General features: G+C 38.0%; 1 protein-coding gene across 2 annotated transcripts; it reads right to left on the reverse strand.

Annotated features, from left to right (window-relative positions):
* Nucleotides 1-236: 236 nt before the first annotated feature.
* On the reverse strand, nucleotides 237-18,770 carry TRIM22 (tripartite motif containing 22). 2 transcript variants are annotated; one of them, XM_025355628.1, is made up of 8 exons: nucleotides 18,525-18,770; nucleotides 12,252-12,740; nucleotides 11,525-11,620; nucleotides 10,323-10,553; nucleotides 4,355-4,377; nucleotides 2,621-2,721; nucleotides 2,294-2,320; nucleotides 237-2,045 (listed from the first exon to the last, which is right to left on the reverse strand). In XM_025355628.1, exons 2-8 carry the CDS (start codon nucleotides 12,672-12,674, stop codon nucleotides 1,450-1,452), a joined length of 1,497 nt encoding a protein of 498 aa, XP_025211413.1. In that variant the 5' UTR covers nucleotides 12,675-12,740; nucleotides 18,525-18,770; the 3' UTR covers nucleotides 237-1,449. The 2 variants fall into 2 exon arrangements, with proteins under 2 accessions (XP_025211413.1, XP_025211414.1); XM_025355629.1 differs by having other exon boundaries at nucleotides 240-2,045; nucleotides 10,323-10,541.
* Nucleotides 18,771-20,340: the final 1,570 nt, after the last annotated feature.

The raw sequence follows: 20,340 nt of genomic DNA on the forward strand, positions 1-20,340 counted from the left end.
TACTCATCCTGTGTTTGAAAAAAGACTTTAAAAAAAAGAAAAAAAAAGAAGAAAAGTACATAGGATGGTAAATGCAATGGTGCACTCAAATGCTTCATTATGAGAAAAACATCTGAACAGCATAAGGTCATCTCTTATCAAGGACAGCTGAGCCTAGACATGACCTTCTTTACTGGACATATGGAAACTCATATTCCCTGCAGCCAGATTTTGGAAACTGAAGAATGAGACTTCAGTAGAGCCAAGTATTGTTTTATTGAAGCAAAAAGAAAACAGAACAAAAACAAAAAATTGTTTCCCAAGACATTGAAATAGCTGACATTTTTTCAGTAATAATCAGAACAATATTTATTTTTATATTTAAAATTCATAGAAAAGTGCCTTACATTTAACAAAAGTTTGGTTCTCAAAGTTATCAGAGGAATTAGATACAGTCTTGAACACCAATATTAATTTGAGGAAAATACACCAAAAGCATTAAGTAAACTATTTAAGATCATAGAGCTTGTAAGTGAAAAGATAAAATTTGACCTACGAAACTCTGAGCATTAAAAATCCACTATTAGTAAATAAATTACTATGGACTTCTTGCTTTAATTTTGTGATGAATATGGGGTGTCACTGGTAAACCAACACATTCTCAAGGATACATTATTTAGTGACGGATTCTTATGTACTTTGCTAGATATGAGTTGACAAGTTTCTCTTTCTTCAATCTTTTAAGGGGCAGAATAAATGAGGAAGAAAAGAGATTGCAAAGGAATTACAGTAATATTGTTCTTTCTATAGGAGGGATTAGATGTATTTCTCTTGCAAATACAAAAAATATATATATTATTTACTACTAGTGAAACCAAGATACTAGGAATAATAATGTACAAGCATCTCTTGCAAGAAAGGGTAAGATTGTTACAAGTTAAACTGTGACTTCCTCAAATTTATATGTTGGAGTTTTTATTCCCAATACCTCCAAATATTACCTTATTTGGAAATAAGGTCTTTGTGGAGAATATAATGTTAAAATGATTTCATTAAGGCATTAGCGGTGGGCCCTGAGCCAGTATGACTGGTGTCTTAATGAAAAGGGAAAACTTGGGCACAGAGATGTACATACAGACAATGTGAAGAGTCATAGGGAGAAGATGCTGTCTACAAGTCAAGGAGAGAGGCATGGAACAAAGCTCTTCCTTGCAGACTTCAGAAAGAACCAACTCTGCTGGAATCTAGATTTTGGATTTCCAGCCCACAGTACAACAATACAATTACAGTTTAAATCAGCAGTCTATGATGCTTTGTTTTGGAAGCCCTAGCAAATGAATACAAAGACATTCTAAGTAAAAGAAGGGGAAAGAAAGGAAGAGATGGTCTCAGTGGAGATGAACTCAGGTGCAGAATCTGAATCTCAGCACAAGGGCTACTATGCAGAAATAGGTAAGGGAATGAGAACACTCAGGAGCTCGGTTGGCACAGGGTCATGGGGACTTGGCAGTTCCAAGGATTGAAATATGGATAAGCAGGTTGAGAAAAGCGACATCCAGAGAACTTGTAGATGAGTGCTCCATGGTTTGTGACATTGAAAAATGAGACAATGCCTGCCTCATAGTTTAGGAAAACCCCAACACGGCAGGGAGGCACAGCCATAAAGAGAGTCAAAACCTTGGGATCAGCCGAGGAGGAGTCCTCAAAAGCATTATATTCACATGTATTCTGTAATCCTATAACCCAGTAGCCATATTGAGGTCTGTATTTGGAATAAACATTTGCATAATTTACACTCGGATCAAAAACAAACCCAGAGCTCTTCCTTTTATTAGGACTACTTATTTTACTGTATACGCCCAGGATCCAGGCAATCTTTCCAGACACATCTACTTCCCAGTAATATTTCCCCGAAGAGAAATATTGGCAGCCCAAGACACCAAAAGCAGAAAAATCACGTGGATTTGAATTCGTAAATGTGAAGGTGCATACAGTTGCCACTTGTCTCTGATCCACAGAAACAGCAACATTCGAAATGGCACTGTCTGGATTCAGCATCACGTCCACTGTAGAAAAAATTACAGAGTCAAGTGAAGAATATGGGATAGGTGTGTCTTATGGCATTGAGAAGAGATATATTGAAAGTGGAACTTGTGTCGATATCAAATGGAACTTGTGATGATAGAGGTTAGTAGGACGTTTAAGAACTACAGGGTATAAGCATGTTTGGGGAGGAACACATGAGACTCAGATTATGAGTTCTAAGAGTAACCACAATTCTGAAAGGAGGTGATTTGAAAACCCCATATCTTACCCCAGTAGCACTGGACATCTGTCAGCTCTGAAATGACAAAAGTTTCAGTGATGTTGTTAGAAGCAAATGAGTAAGTACTGACACTTGTCTCTTCTCCAGAGTAGGGAAAGGAAAGGGGAATACTGGCATTCTATGCACTGGTGAATGAGAGGATGAATCAGACACCTGGTCATTCCCCCTAAGATAGGACCACATCTACCGCATAGGATTTTCCTCCTTCTCTGGCCCACCTCCTCTCCTATGTCCTAACCTAAAAAAACCACCTGCTTCCCTATTGAGCCCTGATACTAAGAAATCCACACTCAGCCTTCCTCTGAATCCCCTTACCTTTGTGAACTTGCAACATCCTACTGAGATCTGGTGCTCTGAATACACTCTTCAGTTTCTTGGAAACAGGTTTTGGCTTCTTCAGTGTCCAGTTTTCACTCCTAGTGATAACAAAAATTGATAACCTTTACAGCTTTCCCTATTTCTCTCCATCCAAGATCACTGTCTCTCTCACCTTTCACCATACTTACTGATGCACTTGGACCCTCTTCCCTGAGGACAGTAGAGGGGAGACACCTGACACTGGAGCCCAGAGAAATGTGCTCAGGTCTACCTGTCTGCCCACTTCCCCTCTGTGTAACCTTGGGAAGGTCTTCACTCAAAGATGTTCATTTTCTTACTTTTAAAATGTAGTAATTAACCCCACGCTTTCTACCTCTTAAAAATGAATATAAAATTAGATAAAATAATAATGCTTTTTTTTTTTTTTTTTTTTTGAGACGGAGTCTCGCTCTGTCACCCAGGCTGGACCTCTTAAAAATGAAAATGAAATTGGATAAAATAATAATGCTTTTTGTTTGTTTGTTTGTTTCTGTTTTGAGACAGTCTTACTCTGTCGTCCAGGCTGAAGTATAGTGGAGCAACCTCGGTTCACTGCAACCTCTGCCTCCCAGGTTCAAGCGATTCTCCTGCCTCACCCTCCTGAGTAGCTGGGATTACAGGTGCCTGCCACCATAATTTTTTTGTACTTTTTTTTGTACTTTTGGTAGAGACAGGGTTTCACCATGTTGGCCAGGCTAGTTTTGAACTCCTGACTTCAAGTGATCCGCCCACCTCGGTCTCCCAAAGTGCTAGGATTATAGGCGTGAGCCACCACACCCAGCCAATAATGCTTTTAAAAGACATTCTGTGCCTCTAAGAAACTTATTTAATATTTAGAAAAGTCATTGCCATCTCAGTGGGTCCACCAGGAAGAGGCCAGAGATGTGGGTTCCTAGACAGGTGGTCATTAAAGAGGCCATAGAATCTGTCTACTGAGTGCTTGAGAGATATCAAAATGGAATCCTATACTGAAGAGCTAAAGGATTTCCAAAATCTGTTATCCTAATATGAGACCTAGAGAATAATCTCTGAGGTTTCAAGTTCTTTGGGGAGAGAAGAAATTACGATGACCAAATTAATTAATAGTGGTCTGATTTTCATGTGTTTAAAAAAACTTTGATGCTGCCAAGTAGGTGGGCAATTTTAGACACAAGAATATTATTTTTTCCTACAAGATAGTAAAGTATGTGAACAAGAAAAGGTTATATTAGCACCAGGACCAAAGCCACTATTCCTCAAGATTCGAATATATTTTTTTAGAAATCTAAAAAGCACCACCTAGAAAGTTATTGTTTATTTTATTCTCAGGGAGGAAAATAAATATAAAGGCGCTGTCTCTGGAAAATTTGGAGTCTGGCATATAAAGAGGGCAGACCCTCACTGCAATAAGACAGGCATCTATGCAATATGGAAACAACAGAGACAAAGGTTTGAATAAAGTGAGTGAAATCATGGGGTTCTGATATTGCAAACTCTTATTCCTAAGGCCTCCATTGGCCCTAACTCTGTGACCTCGCAACACCTAAATTTCTTACAGTTGAAAACTTCACTCTGTGATTAGCAGTTTGGGACAATTTAATACAGTTTCCCAGCCTTGTGATTTTTTATGTTGTTCTGATTGAAGGAAGATATCTTTCAGGACTATAATTCTCTTTTCAGACAAATGAGACCATATCTCTCTTCCACATGTACCTTTTCATGACGTCAATCACATCCTGGGGAAAAGATAGAAAACATAAGTCAAGATAGGGTTGCCAGATTTAGAACATAAAAGTGGCTAGTTCAATTTGAATTTGGGATAAACAATACTTTTTTTGTTTTATATATATGACCCTTGCAATATTTAAGATACTCTTATACTAAAACTATTACGTTTCTTTTATCTGAAATTAAACTTAAACTGAGCATCCTGTATTTTGTCTAGCAATGCTTAAGAGTGATAAGCCCTCCTGTCTTACAAAGTTTTATCCACTTTCCTCCCCACACTCTTACTACCCCTGGATATGGTGGGAATAGATAGATGGTCACAGACTGGGGCCGAAGTGTGGAGATAAGATTCAGACTGACCACTGCAGAGGACTCAGATGAGGGAGTTAGGAAGATGCTTCAAGTATCTCAAGAAGGAATATATTTAAAAAAGAGGGAGAAATTCTAATATTTTTATACATTTTAATTAGATAACCTCATTAATTCATTGTGTTTTCATTTTATACATCAACAGACACAAAATGGCAAAATATGTTTGCCAGATATTTTTTTCAGGTTTTAGGGGTTCAATGATGAAAATTAATAATCAAAGTCCTTAAGAAGTGTGCTGTTCCCATGAGAGTAAAAGCAAGCAAGCATCTCAAGTAAAAGTTTGTCTGGCCTCCATGTACTCACTCTACATGCAACTAAACTCTACTGCAGGTGATCTCATCCATTTTTCAGTATGAAACAAGCCACAGGAGCAAGTAACTGCGTAGGTCTTAAATGTAACTTAATATTTCCCAACTATTTACACCCCACTGTCCAGAATAGTATCAATATCCACTTAGTCATCATCTTAGAAACTATAAAATTTTATCCTGGATTCCAACATTTTATTAACCTAGACTAGTTTCCATTTTTAACTGTTTTTAGCTGTCTTTTCTTTCTCACCATGACCTTTATTTCCTTTATTTTTTTGAACAAATATGTGCCAATGTATTTGGTCTCCCTGCTGTCTGATCTGACCTCCTTTATACCAACAAAGAATTGACCTCCAGTTGACTTCACACCCTCAGAAATAGTTTCACTGCCTGTATTAGCTTTTTTGTTGTTATAATGTCTGACAAAACCCAACTAAAACTGGTTTAAATTTAAAAAAAACAAATTCAAGGGGTTAAGTATAATTTTACTCATAGCTGGGTTTTTAAACTAAAATCTTGCCATCAGAATCTGGTTTTTCTTCTAAAAATTATATTTTATACCTAGTATATTGACTTATTTTCAGATTAATTATGGCATCAGCTTGATTTTCTTGGTTTAAATTATTATCCCTGATATGATACCCATCAGAAAAGACAAATTCTCTTTTTACTCATGACAGTAAAATTCTAAGGCATGCAAACTATTGACCCCAATTGAGTCAAGTATATATCGTAAAATAATAACTGTAAGCTTGGAAAAAATATAAGAATTGGCTATAATGATTTACCAGAACTGAGTAACATACATGCCTAATGCTACTAATTTTGTCTACTTTAACCAACTACAGGGAATGAGATAGGGTAGTGATGGTTCCTCAAAAGTTATTGTAAAGAAACAATCAAAAGGAATAGAGGCTGGACAAACAAATGTTGTCCTCTATGGTCCATTCCTCAGCTGTCTGCCACCTCTTCACCCTTATTACCAAACTGTTTCCAAAAAATGGCACAATATAATACAATGGCTACAATAACATTAAAAATAGATAATTTATACCATATAACCACTATAACTAAAAATAAATCAAAGACCTAAAGCTATAAAACTCCTAGAAGAAAAAGGGAAAATTGTATGACATTGGATTTGGTAGCTATTTGTTGGCTATGATATAAAAAGTGAAGCCAATGTGAGAAAAAAATAAACAAACAGACCTTTACCAATATCAAACTTTAAAAAAATCACTCTTAAGTTATGAAAAACACTATGAAGAGAGTGAAAAGCCAATCCATAGAATGGGAAAGCATAGTTACAAATCATATGTCTAATAAGGTATTAATATCTAGAATCTGTAGATGACTCCTACAATTCAACAAGAAAATCAACATCCATTCAGATAAAATGGATGGTTTCTCAACAAACTGGTAATAAAAGAGAACATCCTCAAAACTGATAAGAAACATGTATAAGTAATATACAGCTAATATCATAATTAATAGTGAAAGTCTGAATTACTTCCTCTTAAAATCAAGAAAAAGACTAGTGTGTGTGGTTTCACCACTACGGTCAACATTGTAGTGGAAGTTCTATCAAGTGCAATAAAAAAACACACACACAAACACACATAACAACAAAAAAGAAAGATAAAAAAGAAAAAAGGAAAAATAAAAGGAAATAAGACATCTAGCATGAAAGAGAAGTAAAACTATATTTGTTTGGTAGAATGATTTATTTTTCTTTGTGTATATAACCAGTAGTGGGATTGCTGGGTCTAACAGTAGCTCTGTTTTAAGTTCTTTCAGAAATCTCCAGACTGCTTTCTACAATGGCTGAAATAATTTACATTTCTACCAACAGAGTACATGCTCCCATTACTCTGTAGCCTCACTAGCATCTGTTAATTTTTGACTTTATAATAATAGCCATTCTGACTGTTGTGAGATGGTATCTTGCTGTGATTTTGATTTGCATTTCTCTGGTTATCAGCAATGATGAGTATTTTTTCATATGTTTGTTGGCAGCCTGTATGTCTTCTTTTCATAAATGCCTGTTCATTATTTTGCCCATTTTTAATGGGACACTTTGTTTTTTTGCTTGCAAAGACATGGAATCAACCCAGGTATCCATCAGTGGTAGACCGGATAAACAAAATGTGGTACATATACACCATGGAATACTACACAGCCATAAAAAAGAATAAAATCATGTTCTTTGCAACATCAATGCAGCAGGAGGCCATAATCCTAAGCAAATTAACACAGGAACTGAAAATCAAGCACTGCATGTTCTCACTTATAAGTGGAAGCTAAATATTGAATATACGTGGACATAAATATGGAAATAATAGACACTGCAGGCTACACTAGGGGAGGGAGGAAGGGTGTGTGGGCTGAAAAACTACTGATTGGGTACTATGCTTATTACCTGGGTGATGGGATCTGTATCCCAAACCCTTTGCATGTAACAAACCTGTACATATACTCCCTGTATCTTAAATAAAAGTGAAAATTTAAAAATTAACTATATTTATTTACAGATAGCATGATTAGGTATGTAAATGATCTCAAAGAATATACACAGAAACACACAACTACTAAAACTAGTAAAAGTTTAGCATGTGGAATAAATATTAAAGTTTTGAAAGAACAAAATCCATGATTCAAGAATTTTATATTCAGAAATTTTGTCCTGCAATAATGAAGAAATACTTTGCCATAAATGTTAAAAGACGTTTGGGGGAAGAAAAGATTATATGTCTGAAATTCAGATCTTCACAAAGAGAGAACAAGCACTGAAAAAGAAATAAAAATAAAATAAAATATTTTATTTTTCTTATTCTCAACTAATATATAAGATAATGGTTTAAAGTAATAATATCAACAATGTAGCAGGTGATTACAGCTTATGGATAAGTGAAATGGATGACAGCAATGTTACTCAAGATTGAGGATACTCTGCTCTAAGGTACCTGCACTACATGTGAAGGGGTATAGTGTTATTTGTAAGTAGACTTAGATTAGCTGTAAATGTGTATTACAAACTCCAGGGCAAGCACTAAGCCTTTATATATATATATGTATGGTGTTATTTATATTTTTAAAATATATTTTTATATATTTATAAAATGTTTATTTTTTAATATTTTTATACTTCAATATATATGTATGTTTTATATTTATATATACCTTTATGCATATTAGTTATATGTAACTAATATGTTATGTATATTAGTTATGTATATGATATATAACTAATATAGCTATATTAGTTATGTATATTACTAATACATAACTAATAAGCTAAGAGAGGAAAGAAAATTGAATAATATGAAATACTCAATTGAATAATACAAAATAGTTAAAAGTAAAAGAGGGCAGAAAAAGGGAGGAAGGGAGAAAAGCAAAGAACAAGTAGAGTAAATAGGAAACAGTCAAAAATGGTAGGTGTTTTAATTTTCTGGGATTGCTGTAACAAAGTAGCACAAACTGTATGGTTTTTAAACAACTGAGATTTATTCTCTCACAGTTCTTGAATCTAGATCCAAACTCCTATAGCTAACATCAGGAAGTGAGAGACTGAGTACTTTCCTCCTAAGGTCAGGAAAAAGGAAAGGATATCCCCTCTCTCCATGCCTACTGAACATTGTACTGAACATTGTACTAGAAGTCCTAGTTAGTGCAATAAAATAAGTAAAGACACATGAAAACTATACAAACTGCTGGCCGGGCGTGGTGGCTTATGCCTGTAATCCTAGCACTTTGGGAGGCCAAGGCGGGTAGATTGCCTGAGCTCAAGAGTTCGAGACCAGCCTGGGCAACACAGTGAATCCCTGTCTTTACTAAAATATAAAAAAAAATTAGCCAGGTGTGGCGGTGTGCGCTAGTCCCAGCTACGTGGGAGGTTAAGGAGGGGGAATTATTTGAACCCAGGAGGTGAAGTTTGCAGTGAGCTGAGATCATGCCACTACACTCCAGCCTGGGTAACAGAGCAAGACTCCTTCTCCAAAAAAAAAAAAAAAAAAAAAAAACAGAAAAAACTATACAAACTGCAAAGTATGAAATAATTAACTTTATTCTCAGATGACATGATTTTCTATGTAGAAAATGCCAAAGAATTGACATTTAAAAAAAAAACTCTTCTATGACTAATAAGTAATTATAGCAAGGTTGCAATATACATGATTAAAACACTAAAGTCAATTTCTTTTCTATGTGCTAGCAATGAAGAATTGAAATTTGAAATAGAAAAAAATCACAATAGCACCAAAAATAAAAAATAGGATAAACTCTAAAAAGAGATGTACAGAATCTACATGTGGAAATAATAAGCTTTTCAGCAGTGTTAGTTTTTAGGAAAAAGCAAATTAAAACTACATTGAGATACCATTACATTCCCACTAGAAAGGCTGTAACTAAAAAAAAAAAAAAAAAAAGAAGGAAATATCAAGTATTAAAAAGGATGTGAAGTACCTAGAAACTTTTTATATTACTTTTTATAAGCTTTTATATTGTTACTCATATAGAATGAGTAATGACTTTGGAAAATAGTACAACTTAAAAATTATACATAAACTTAACATATAACACTCTTAAAATCTACTCAAGATAAATGAAAACATGTTTGTATGAGGACATGTAAGTGAATGTTTACTATAGCATTATTCATAATAGTCCCTAACTAGAAAATATTCATATAGCCACCAACTGGTGAATACACAAACATAACATGATTTATTCAGATAATGGAATAGTATTAGCAATAAGAAAGAGCAAAATGCTGATATACTGCAATATAAATAAACCTCAAAATATTATGCTAAATTAAAGATGCCAGATGCAAAAGACTACATGTTGTATAATTCAATTCATATTGAAAGGTCCAGAGAAGCCAATTCTATACAGACAGAAAACAGATTGGTTGCCAGGAGGTGGAGGTAGAAGCAGATATTGACTGTAAACAGGCATGAGAAATGTTTTTGATGTAATGGGGAAGTTCTAAAACTAATTTGCTCGTGGTACAAAGAATCTTCTCTCCAAGCTCAAATTTTTACACTGCCTCTCATAAGTAAATAATAATGGGAATTTCCCTTGCCACTCATACACTTAATTATCTCTGTGACTCCTGAAATGATGGGCATAAAATGGGCTCTGCCGGACCAAAGGAACCATTTAATGTCACCACATAGAAGAAAGCCTAGAGACTGGGAAGGGAAGGAAAATCAGCCTCTGTGTTTTCCCCCTAATCTCACATGTAGGTGCTCCATCCCAAGTCTTACCTGCAGCATCTCTATTGACGACCCCCTCAACCTCCGCTGGAGATCTGAGATGAGCTTGCTGGCATCCTGCCTCTGCTGGACCAGCTGGTCGCTAGCTGCTGCCAGGTTATCCAGCACATTCACCTCACCTTCCTCCAGCTTTTGCAGCTCTCTCTGCTCCTCACTGTCCAAGATGACTCTCATTTCATTGAACCCTTTCAGAATTTTCTGTCTCTCGATCTGGATATAATTCTTGGGAATGAGAAGAGAAAGAGGCAGTCAGTCTGACTGGTTGAAGGCCTGCTTTGTATGAGCCTGGGAGCCAGGATAAGAACTGTTTTCCTCAGGGAGTTCTCAAAAGGAATACAAGGCAAAAGCCAATACACAATTTCTGGTGAAGCCATGCTTTTCTGTTTTTTAACTGGAACTCCTTCCAAAGCAATACACTCAAGTCTTTTATTGAGGCTTAATCTGAGACAAAATGTGATGCTTGGGTGAGGCTTGGATTATAGACACCTGTCCTGAACAACCTTGCCTTTCTCTCTCTTAAATACCTCTACCTGGTCGGGCACAGTGGCTCACGCCTGTAATCCCAGCACTTTGGGAGGCAGAGGTGGGCGGATCACGAAGTCAGGAGATCAAGACCATCCTGGCTAGCATGGTGAAACCTCATCTCTACTGAAAATACAAAAAATTAGCCGGGTATGGTGGCACGTGCCTGTAGTCCCAGCTACTTGGGAGGCTGAGGCAGGAGAATCGCTTGAACCGGGAAGGCAGAGGTTGCAGTGAGCCAAGATCACTCCACTGCACTCCAGCTTAGATGACAAAGCGAGACTCTTGTCTTAAAAAAAAAAAAAAAAAAAAAAAAAAAAAAAATTCCCCTACCCAAACCACCTAAACAGGGAATCCTGGGTCTTTCCTCAGGTTGTTTACTGGAAGGATTGGAGCCCCAAACTTGATGACACAAATGGAACACAGGATTCACAGGAAGCATTTTCACAGGAATTTCCCTCCATGCCTTCACTTCCAAATATTGTGTTGATTTATGATATGTCTGCTCTCCAGCCCCCAAACTCCATAGGGAAGGAATTAAATGAGACCTAATCAAATGACTTCTATAATTGTTAATTCTAGCACAGCAAAGGGGAAGTGGTCTCCTTGTGATAGAGCCCAAGGTCCTGCCCAGATTCCTGTCTAATTATCCCTTAGGTGTCTCCTCCTGCCTTCCAGATGGTTCTCTCTTGTCTGATGTCATCTTCCAGCTTCTCAGCTTCTTGATCCTCCTTTGTCAGCTTCTGCAGGGCTGCCTGCAGCTTTTCCTGTGAGAAAGAAATTATACCAGAGTAAAGTTATGAGTTTTCTCAGCACCTGGATAGAGGATAGCGAGGAAGAAATTGGATGGCTCTCAGAAGGGACTAGTTTACAGAAACAGTGAGGCTGGTGATTAGAACCTATGGCATGGGGGAAAATCTGAGGAGATGAACGTATTCCTTATTACTGGATGATGGAAGTTACCATCCCCTTATCAAGAGTAGCCTGATTCTTTTCCTAGAGAAAAAGCAGACCCTGCATTAAGGAAAGACTTCCGTTCATTGCCACCCTTGCCACATCTAACAAGATATGTTCCCAAAAACACCTTTCTTCTCGGAGTGGCAATTAAAGCTTATCTTACAAAGCAATTCTCCATTCATTCAACTGTTCCTTGCTAAAAATTTGTGCTCTTTTAAATAAAAACAATGTGCAGCACTGTCCTTCAGGCTTCAGAAACTAAGTAAAGTTTGTAAAGAGATCACAAACTAAGTAAAAAGTTTGTAAAGAAATCTGAGAGATTGTAAAGATCTCTCAGTTCTATGGTGAAAAGGGGAACAAAGCAGGACAAAAAACGTGGAGATTTCACATCAGGTACCATCTTCTGCTCTCTGCTTTCTCTTCTTCTACCTTGGAGCCTACCTGACATTCCTTGACCACCTCGTTTATGCGGAATGTTTGGTGACCTTGGTGTTCCTGAGACAGTTCACAAACCCAGCAAATGACTTTTCCATCTTCCTTACAGAAGATCTGGAGTTTTTTTCCATGGTGCTCACAGATGTCTCTCTTCTGCCCCTCCTGTGGGCTCATCTTGACCTCCTTGACTCTCTCAACTATGTTGGCCAGATGCCGATTAGGTCGGAGCTTCCCAGGCTGGAATCTGCTCTGACACACAGGACAGCTGCTTTCTCCTCTTGAGATGGTCACTGACTCCTTGATCTTTGCAGTGATGCAGGCTTGGCAGAAGCTGTGGCCACAATCTAGGCTCAGAGGTTCTGTTAGGAGCTCCAGGCAGATGGGGCAGGTCACCTCCTTCTCTATGTCTACCTTTACTGAGAAATCCATTGCACTGCTCCCTTGGCTTCTTTCTGTCTTGACTCTTGAACTTCTTGGTCAGAAAATCCTGCAGTGCTGGGAATGTTGAAGGGGACAGGGTAAGAAAAGCGGGAATGGAAAGAATACTGCTTTTACAGAGATTTAGAACAGGACAAAAAATTAATATTTAACAGAGAAAGGAGAAAAGAAAGGCAAGAAGAATAAACCAATGACAGAATAAAATGGACTTTGTAGTAATTTGAAACACTTTATTCTTAATTTTTGTCTCAGGACAAATTTCACCCCATCAAGGCAATTATTGTTATTTTCTCTTCTACTGGAGAGGACAAACTGAAGCTTTTCTACCAAGAGGTTCGTGTAACCCATCATTTATCCTGCCTTTTGTTCCCCAACCCAAAACACATTTTCCACATTAAATGCACTAAGCACACCGCTGCCCCTGGGCTTTCGCACATGCTTTTCTCTCTGGATGACGTGATTGTATCTCTAATATTTGCATGATTCACTAATATTTGTGTATTTTTAAGCTACTGAGTTGTATTTATATAGCATCAAACACTCTCATTTTTAAGTGTATAATGTGATAATTTCTACTAAATTTGTGGAACTATATGACTGTTACTGTAACCCAATTTAAAATTATTTTTACCACCTGGAAAAAAAAAAAAAAAAACAAACCCTAATGCCGTTACTCCTATTCTGATCCCAAGCTCCAGACAATCACTAATATCCTTTGGGTTTTTAATCAATTGATAAAAATAGAATCATAATATATGGTCTTTAGTATCTGAATTATTTTACTTATACTGTTAAGGTTTATCTCCTCTGCTTTTTCCACATGTAAAAAACACCTCCTCAATTAAACTATCAAATCTATGACTCCTCAAGACTTTTGCACTTGCTCCTCTCTCTGCATAAAATGATCCTTCCCCTGATGTTAGCAAGAGTCATTCTTACATTTAATTCAATCTCTTAGATGTCCTCTTCTTAGAAGGACATACTATAACTTACTTATAGCAAAACCACCAGTAATATCACTCACTGCACATTTATCTTCTTATTTTTACTATGTAATATATAAGATTGTTCTTTAAATGTCTACTTCTTCCTCCTGAAAAGTAATCCATTCATAGACATGGGACTGTTTTTGTTCACTGATATGTCCTCTATACATAGAAGAGTGAATCACATACAGGAATAAAATGTTGAATGAATATTTAAAGCTACAACTTTCTTATCCCTCCATAGATGATTAGACCTTTTAATCAGATTTTCATCTTTTCTTTCCATCAATTAGCAGTTTCCCAATAGCTGAGCTTTGGGACCATGATTATGGTTTCCAGTGAAGAAGAGTTCACATCCTAACACATCTACCCATAGCAAGTCCTCCCATGACCTCACACTCACTCCCCAAAGACATACACACACACCCACACACCACCGCAACCACCACCACCGCCACCATCACAATAAGAAAATAATTTTATCATGAAGAATTTTATAACCAGTTACAATTTAGAAATAATTTTGACTTCTTTATTCTTCATACAAAACCCTCGAGAAAGAAGAATACTCCCTTTCTTCAGGTGTGTCAATAGAATTAAGCAACTTACAAAGATCACTCATTCTAATCTAATAGGTAGAGTAAGAGTGAATGTATCGTCTCCAAGGTCCTCCTTCAGAATTCTCTCCACTACCGCACAGATTTAAACAGACAACAAAGGTAAAGGTTACAACAGCAATACTGATACCCAGTGCTATGGAGGTATAGAAATGGAGAGATCCAGACCAGCTATGTAGTTCTGGGGCATGCTGTGGTTTTAAATGTTGAAATTTCACCTTGGTCTGGACATATGGCTAGGATGGTGATAGGAACCTAAAGATGTATATCTTTAGGGAAGAGGAAAAGAGGCTAAAATAGTTATAGGATCACACACGTGACATAGACTCAATGAATATACTTTTTAAAGAAACATCTGTTGGTCATGGGAGAAAAGTCTCTATCCATAAAGGAGGCCAAGTATATTGAGAATATGTAGCGGAGGGATAAAGTCTGTCCTGTTTCTCCCCAAATGATGCTGGAATCCTAATGTGTGAATGTCCTTTTATTTGCAGATAGTATATTTAAATACTATTTAGTTACCATGTGTTCATTAGGATAGACCCTTATCCAACATGACTGTATCCTTATTAAAAAGGGACATTTACACACAAGGAATATGCTAGGGTGAAGAAGAAAGCAGAGATCAAGGTGATGCACCTATAAGCCAAGGAATGCTAAAGGTTTCCAGGAAACTATTAGAAGCTGGAAGAGAGGCATGGAGCAGATGCCTCCTTCATAGCCTTCAGAAGGAGCCAGCCCTGCCAACACATTTTATCTTGGATAACTAGCCTCCAGAATTGTAAGGCAATATATTTCTGCTATTTAAGCCAACCACTTTTGGTACTTTTTCTACGACAGCTCTAGAAAACTAATACAAGTGCTTATTTTTCTTGATTTATTCATTCTTTATTCTAACATTGAAGAAATGTAGCCCCATTGAAACCCTTCCAACCTAAGACAGGTAAACAGATAGACACATAAACAAAATGCATGTTCCCCTTTGAAGGTGGTACAAATGTAGGAGTTTTTATGACACGGTGAAGGCTAACTAGGTCCATAACTTCCTTATTTCAGAATACTCTGATTACCTGCACAGAAGCTTTCCATATGTGTACAATTTAGATTAAAAAAAAAAAATGGTCAGGCGCTGGGGCTCAAACCTATAATCCCAGCACTTTGGGAGGCTGAGGCAGGCAGATTACCTGAGGTCAGGAGTTTGAGATCAGCCTGGCTAATATGGTGAGACCCTGTATCTACTAAAAAAAAAATACAAAAATTAGTTAGGTGTGATGGCATTTGCCTATAGTCCCAGCTACTTGGGAGGCTGAGGCAGGAGAATCGCTTGAACCCGGGAGGCAGAGGTTGCAGTGAGCTGAGATCACGCCACTGCACTCCAGCCTGGCAACAGAGCAAGACTCCATAAATAAATAAATAAATAAATATTAAATTAAATTAGAGTAGCTACACAATAAGGAGAAAAACTGCTATAAGGAGTTTAGCCACCAATATCTTTTTTTTTTTCTTTTTTGAAACAAGGTCTCACTACGTTGCCCAGGCTGGTCTCAAACTCCTGAGCTCAAGCGATCCTCTTGTCTCGGCTTCCCAAAGTGCTGGGATTTTTGGCTAGGCATTGGCACGAGCCACCATGCCTGGCCTAGCCAACATCTTTTAAATTTCCCCTGTTCCTTGGGTCAGGAACTACCAATGGAGAAAATAGTTCCTGTTCTTGGCATGCAGAAACCTGTAGAACTTAGAAACATTGTTACCACTTCCTATTTGTCTAAACTCAGAGTTCCTTTTTCAATGGCCCATTAAAATGTCCAGGATTTAGTTTTCCCTACATTAATGACCCTTTTTCCAAGAGTTCTAACTCTCTGGTCAATATGTTTCAGATAAGTCATTTTGTAACAGAGGACAAATTTCATAAAGCTACTCCAGTTTCATCTCTTTCTCTCACAGCTAGTTCATCAGTTCTTAAATCCATCATTTTATTGAAGACTCTGCTCAAAATCATTTTCTCACAGTGAGACCTAATCTGAAATCTATATTTAAAGTTGCAAAGCCCTTGACAAGAGCACTGCAGATACCACATCCTATTGCAGCCCTTTTAGTTTGTTGCTTTTGCTTTGTTGATCTTACATTTATCCTGTAGTAACTGCTACCTTTTTGCTACATTAAAACTGCTGGTTTGCTTCCTTTTTTTTTTTTGAGACGGAGTCTCGCTCTGTAGCCCAGGCTGGAGTGCGGTGGCACCATCTCAGCTCACTGCAAGCTCTACCTCCCAGGTTCAAGCCATTCTCCTGCTTCAGCCTCCCGAATAGCTGGGATTACAGGTGCCCGCCACCACGCCCGGCTAATTCTTTGTATTTTTGGTAGAGACGGGGTTTCACCATGTTAGTCAGGATGGTCTTGATCTCCTGACCTCATGATCCACCCACCTCGGCCTCCCAAAGTACTGGGATTACAGGCCTGAGCCACCGTGCCCAGCCTACTTCCTTTATTTGACTGCATGTTTACTTCCTTTTCCCTAGTCCAGAGAACAATCTCTTCCCAGTATTTAATGTTTATTGTATATCAAATAGTTTTTTTTTTTTTTTTTTTTACTCTAGCTGTATGCTTTTGTTTTGTGAATTTAGTCAAAAATATTTTTTAAAAATTAATAGTACAGTTTTATTCATTGGGCCCTGTACTAGATTTGAGTAGACAATTAATAAATACTAGATATGGACCTTGACAAGATGTACAGCACAGACACATAAGGAGACAGTTACCTGGACCTCTGAAAAATGAAACAAAGAAAAGGACGCATCAGAATATGGGTGACACAGGCATCAAGGTACAAAATGCTCAGAGATAAGATCAAGATAAAACTCAGGAGAAATTACCAACTCCTTGCCTTGACTCTGTGCAAGGGAAAAGTGAGTAGGGAGTTGAGGGAACTCATGATGAAAAGGTGTACCTAGAATAATGGCAACTTCTAAAGCAGGAGCAGATACCCAAGGTTCGTGGGGTGCTACAGAAGTAAGAGTAAGCTGTGGGCTCTCAGAAGAACAAGTTCCCTGTGGCTGGACCTTCAGAGACAAGTGACCAAAGCGGAGCTGCAGAGATGAGCAGCAGTCTGACCATTCTGCAACCTCTCTCATCAGACTAACCAGAGGGCTGCCAATTCATCAGGAAAGCTATGGACAGCATCCGAAAAGTTACTAGAAGGCAAGTAAAAGGATATGCTTCAAAAGGGCCTTCCTCCTGAAGAATGAGTACCTAAGACTCCTTCCCCTCATACCCAGATCCAGATAAGGGCTCTCATCCCTGCTGAACCTCATCATGAGATTGCTTTATGAAAAATGAAAACAGCTTCATTGCACAAGCTTCTTCGGGAGAAAGGAGGAAGGAATTTGCTGCCTCTGAATAAGAGAATATTCTGATCCACGTTGGCAAACTGGAAAAATCAAAATGACAGAATAGGAATGTGGGATATGATAAGGTTTCTCTTCAAATAGCCTGATCAATCCTTTATTCTTTAATTCACAGTGCCCCCTCCCGCCCCCCATTTCCCGTTTCTTCTCTTTTCTTTCCTTTCTGCTTTTGCTACATGCCCAGACATGCCACAGTAGCAGGCGTTATCAGTACCAACTCACATTCCTTTCCTTATTTTGGAAGATTAGTTTTCTAGCTCATCGCAGACACCCCTTCCCCATCTCCCCACTCTCCCTCACGTGCTCATCTTATCTAAAGAAAGTTAAAATGTTTAGCCAACTGGGTCTAGTTTAGATTGTGTGGCTGACTCCAGCCAATGGGGAAATGACACAGGGGCAAGATTTGCATCAGGAATAAAAAATTTCTTCCTCCTTTGTTCTAGTGTGCTCTCATGGTGACTGGCCAAGAAGAAGCACCCGTCTACGCAGAAGTAAAATTGCTTTGCTGAGAAATCCTTTGTTTGAGTGCTCATCTCCCTTAAGATTCTGAGCTTTATTTCCAACAAGGAAGATGATAGAGGTACCTAGATTGAAGAAATGAATGGTCTCTCTAGGAAACAAACAAGACTTTTTGCTTTTGCAAACCTCTCTTCTTTAAAGGTTACCCCTTTCCCAGACTCAATGCTTTCTTCCTCCGCCATTTCAGCAGACAGTTCATAAGCTGCCTCTTTTTGTTTATGCAGAGCAGCTTCAGAACCACAAATTAAACTCACCCAGACACAATCAACCTATTCTTCTCAAAGCCTCCCATTCTATGCTCCCACAAATTGCCCCACTCACCTTCAGTCCAAAGTAGAGGAGTCTTGAATCAGGGGAGAAGAGTGAGGGCAGGGCAGGAGCAGGCGTGGACCAGATTCACTCACAGGAGCTGAGTGAGAAACGAAAGTTAAGTTCTCAGAAGTGAAAGAAAACAAAGGAAGCTGAATAGGAACTTACATAACAATAAGCCCTGGGGAATAGTAATGTTGCAGTATGTTCTAGCATCTGCTGTACCGGCAAGGCACTCAGTCACTACTTCCTTGTTCTTAGTGTGGTTTCCTCAAGCAAAAATATTTGAATAAAAAGAATGTGAATTACAGTTATACATTCTACAGCTTGCCTGAACACTTAGAATTCCAATGCAGTCCTAAAATTATTATCAAATTTATCTTCTATTTAAGACCTAAGCAAGGAAAATAAAGATCCAGAGACTTGGGACCTAGCTTCTTGAAATGCAGTCTGATGAGGAAGATACTCAGTTATAAAGCTCTACAAATTTGGACTGACAAGATGAGTATCAGCAGCTGACATTGTGAATGGTAAAAATAAAATTATTTTTATAAATAAAAGGACCTTTAGTGTGAGCCCATTGAAAAAAATGTTCTCAAAATGTCATTAAATCTTAAAAGTCCATCAGTTAATTATCACTTCCTGCTCCTAATCCAGACAGGCCAGATGAGGATGGATTCCAGAGAATAATAGAGGTAAAACTGTGTCAGTGTCATGTTACCTAGCCACGGAGGCAGGTGAGGACATGCAAGTTAATGGATGATGCTGTTTAATTATAATCATTCACTGAGTTACTCTCATGCCTTCACAATTTTTCCACTTTTCCCTGCTTCCCTAAGAAAAAATTGGTCACTTTTACACAATCAATTAAAAAGTAGCACTGAAACATGTTATGTGTCATGCACATACTTCTGTGCCCTGTTGTCTGTCATATTCTTGTTTGTTTAACTGCATGTGCCAGATAATGCCATAAAAAACTGATGGAGGCCCATAATGTCTCATGCCTGTAATCCCAGCACTCTGGGAGGCCCAGGTGGCTGGATCACATGAGCCCAGGACTTCAACGCCAGCCTGGGCAACATGGTGAAATCCCATCTCTAAGAAAAATTTTAAAAAAAAAATAGCTAGGTGAGGTCATGTGCACCTGTAGCCCCAGCTACTGGGGAAACTGAGATGGGAGGATGGTTTGAGCCCAGGAGGTAGAGGTTGCATTGAGCCAAGATTGCACCATTGCACCATAGCACTCCAGCCTGGGTGACATAGTAAGACTTTGTCTCTACAAAAAACAAACACAACACACCACACCACACACACACACACCCCCAAGAAAGAAAAAGGCAGCTCATGGAGCTTCCATAACGTGGATCCCTGACTGACACTATGGAGCATGGCCATCTTCATACTTTAATCAATGATACACATGTAGGATGACTGAGAAATCAATGTTTATTATTTAAATAATAGGTACTTTGGTATTAATTGTTGCTCACAAAATAATAAGCTAATCCTGACTATAAATTCTTTCCTATTCACTTATATCTATGAGGACCTTATTCAATCAGTTGAAAGCCTCAAGAGAAGAAAAAACTGACTTCTCCCCCAGAAGAGGGTATATTACCAGCAGGCAAACTTCAGGCTTGAGCAATAACATTGACTCCTTCTTGGATCCAGAGTCTCTTGGTCCACCATGCAGACTTTGAATTTGCCAGTTTCCAAAATCACAAGAGACATTTCTTACGTCTCTTTCCAAATAAATTCATAGTTTAGTGATTCCATTGCTGTGATGAACCTTGACTAAGACAGGCATGAATGCAGAGAAATAAGCAAG

The sequence above is a fragment of the Theropithecus gelada genome, chromosome 14 (assembly GCF_003255815.1).
Source record: "Theropithecus gelada isolate Dixy chromosome 14, Tgel_1.0, whole genome shotgun sequence".
Lineage (NCBI taxonomy): Eukaryota > Metazoa > Chordata > Mammalia > Primates > Cercopithecidae > Theropithecus > Theropithecus gelada.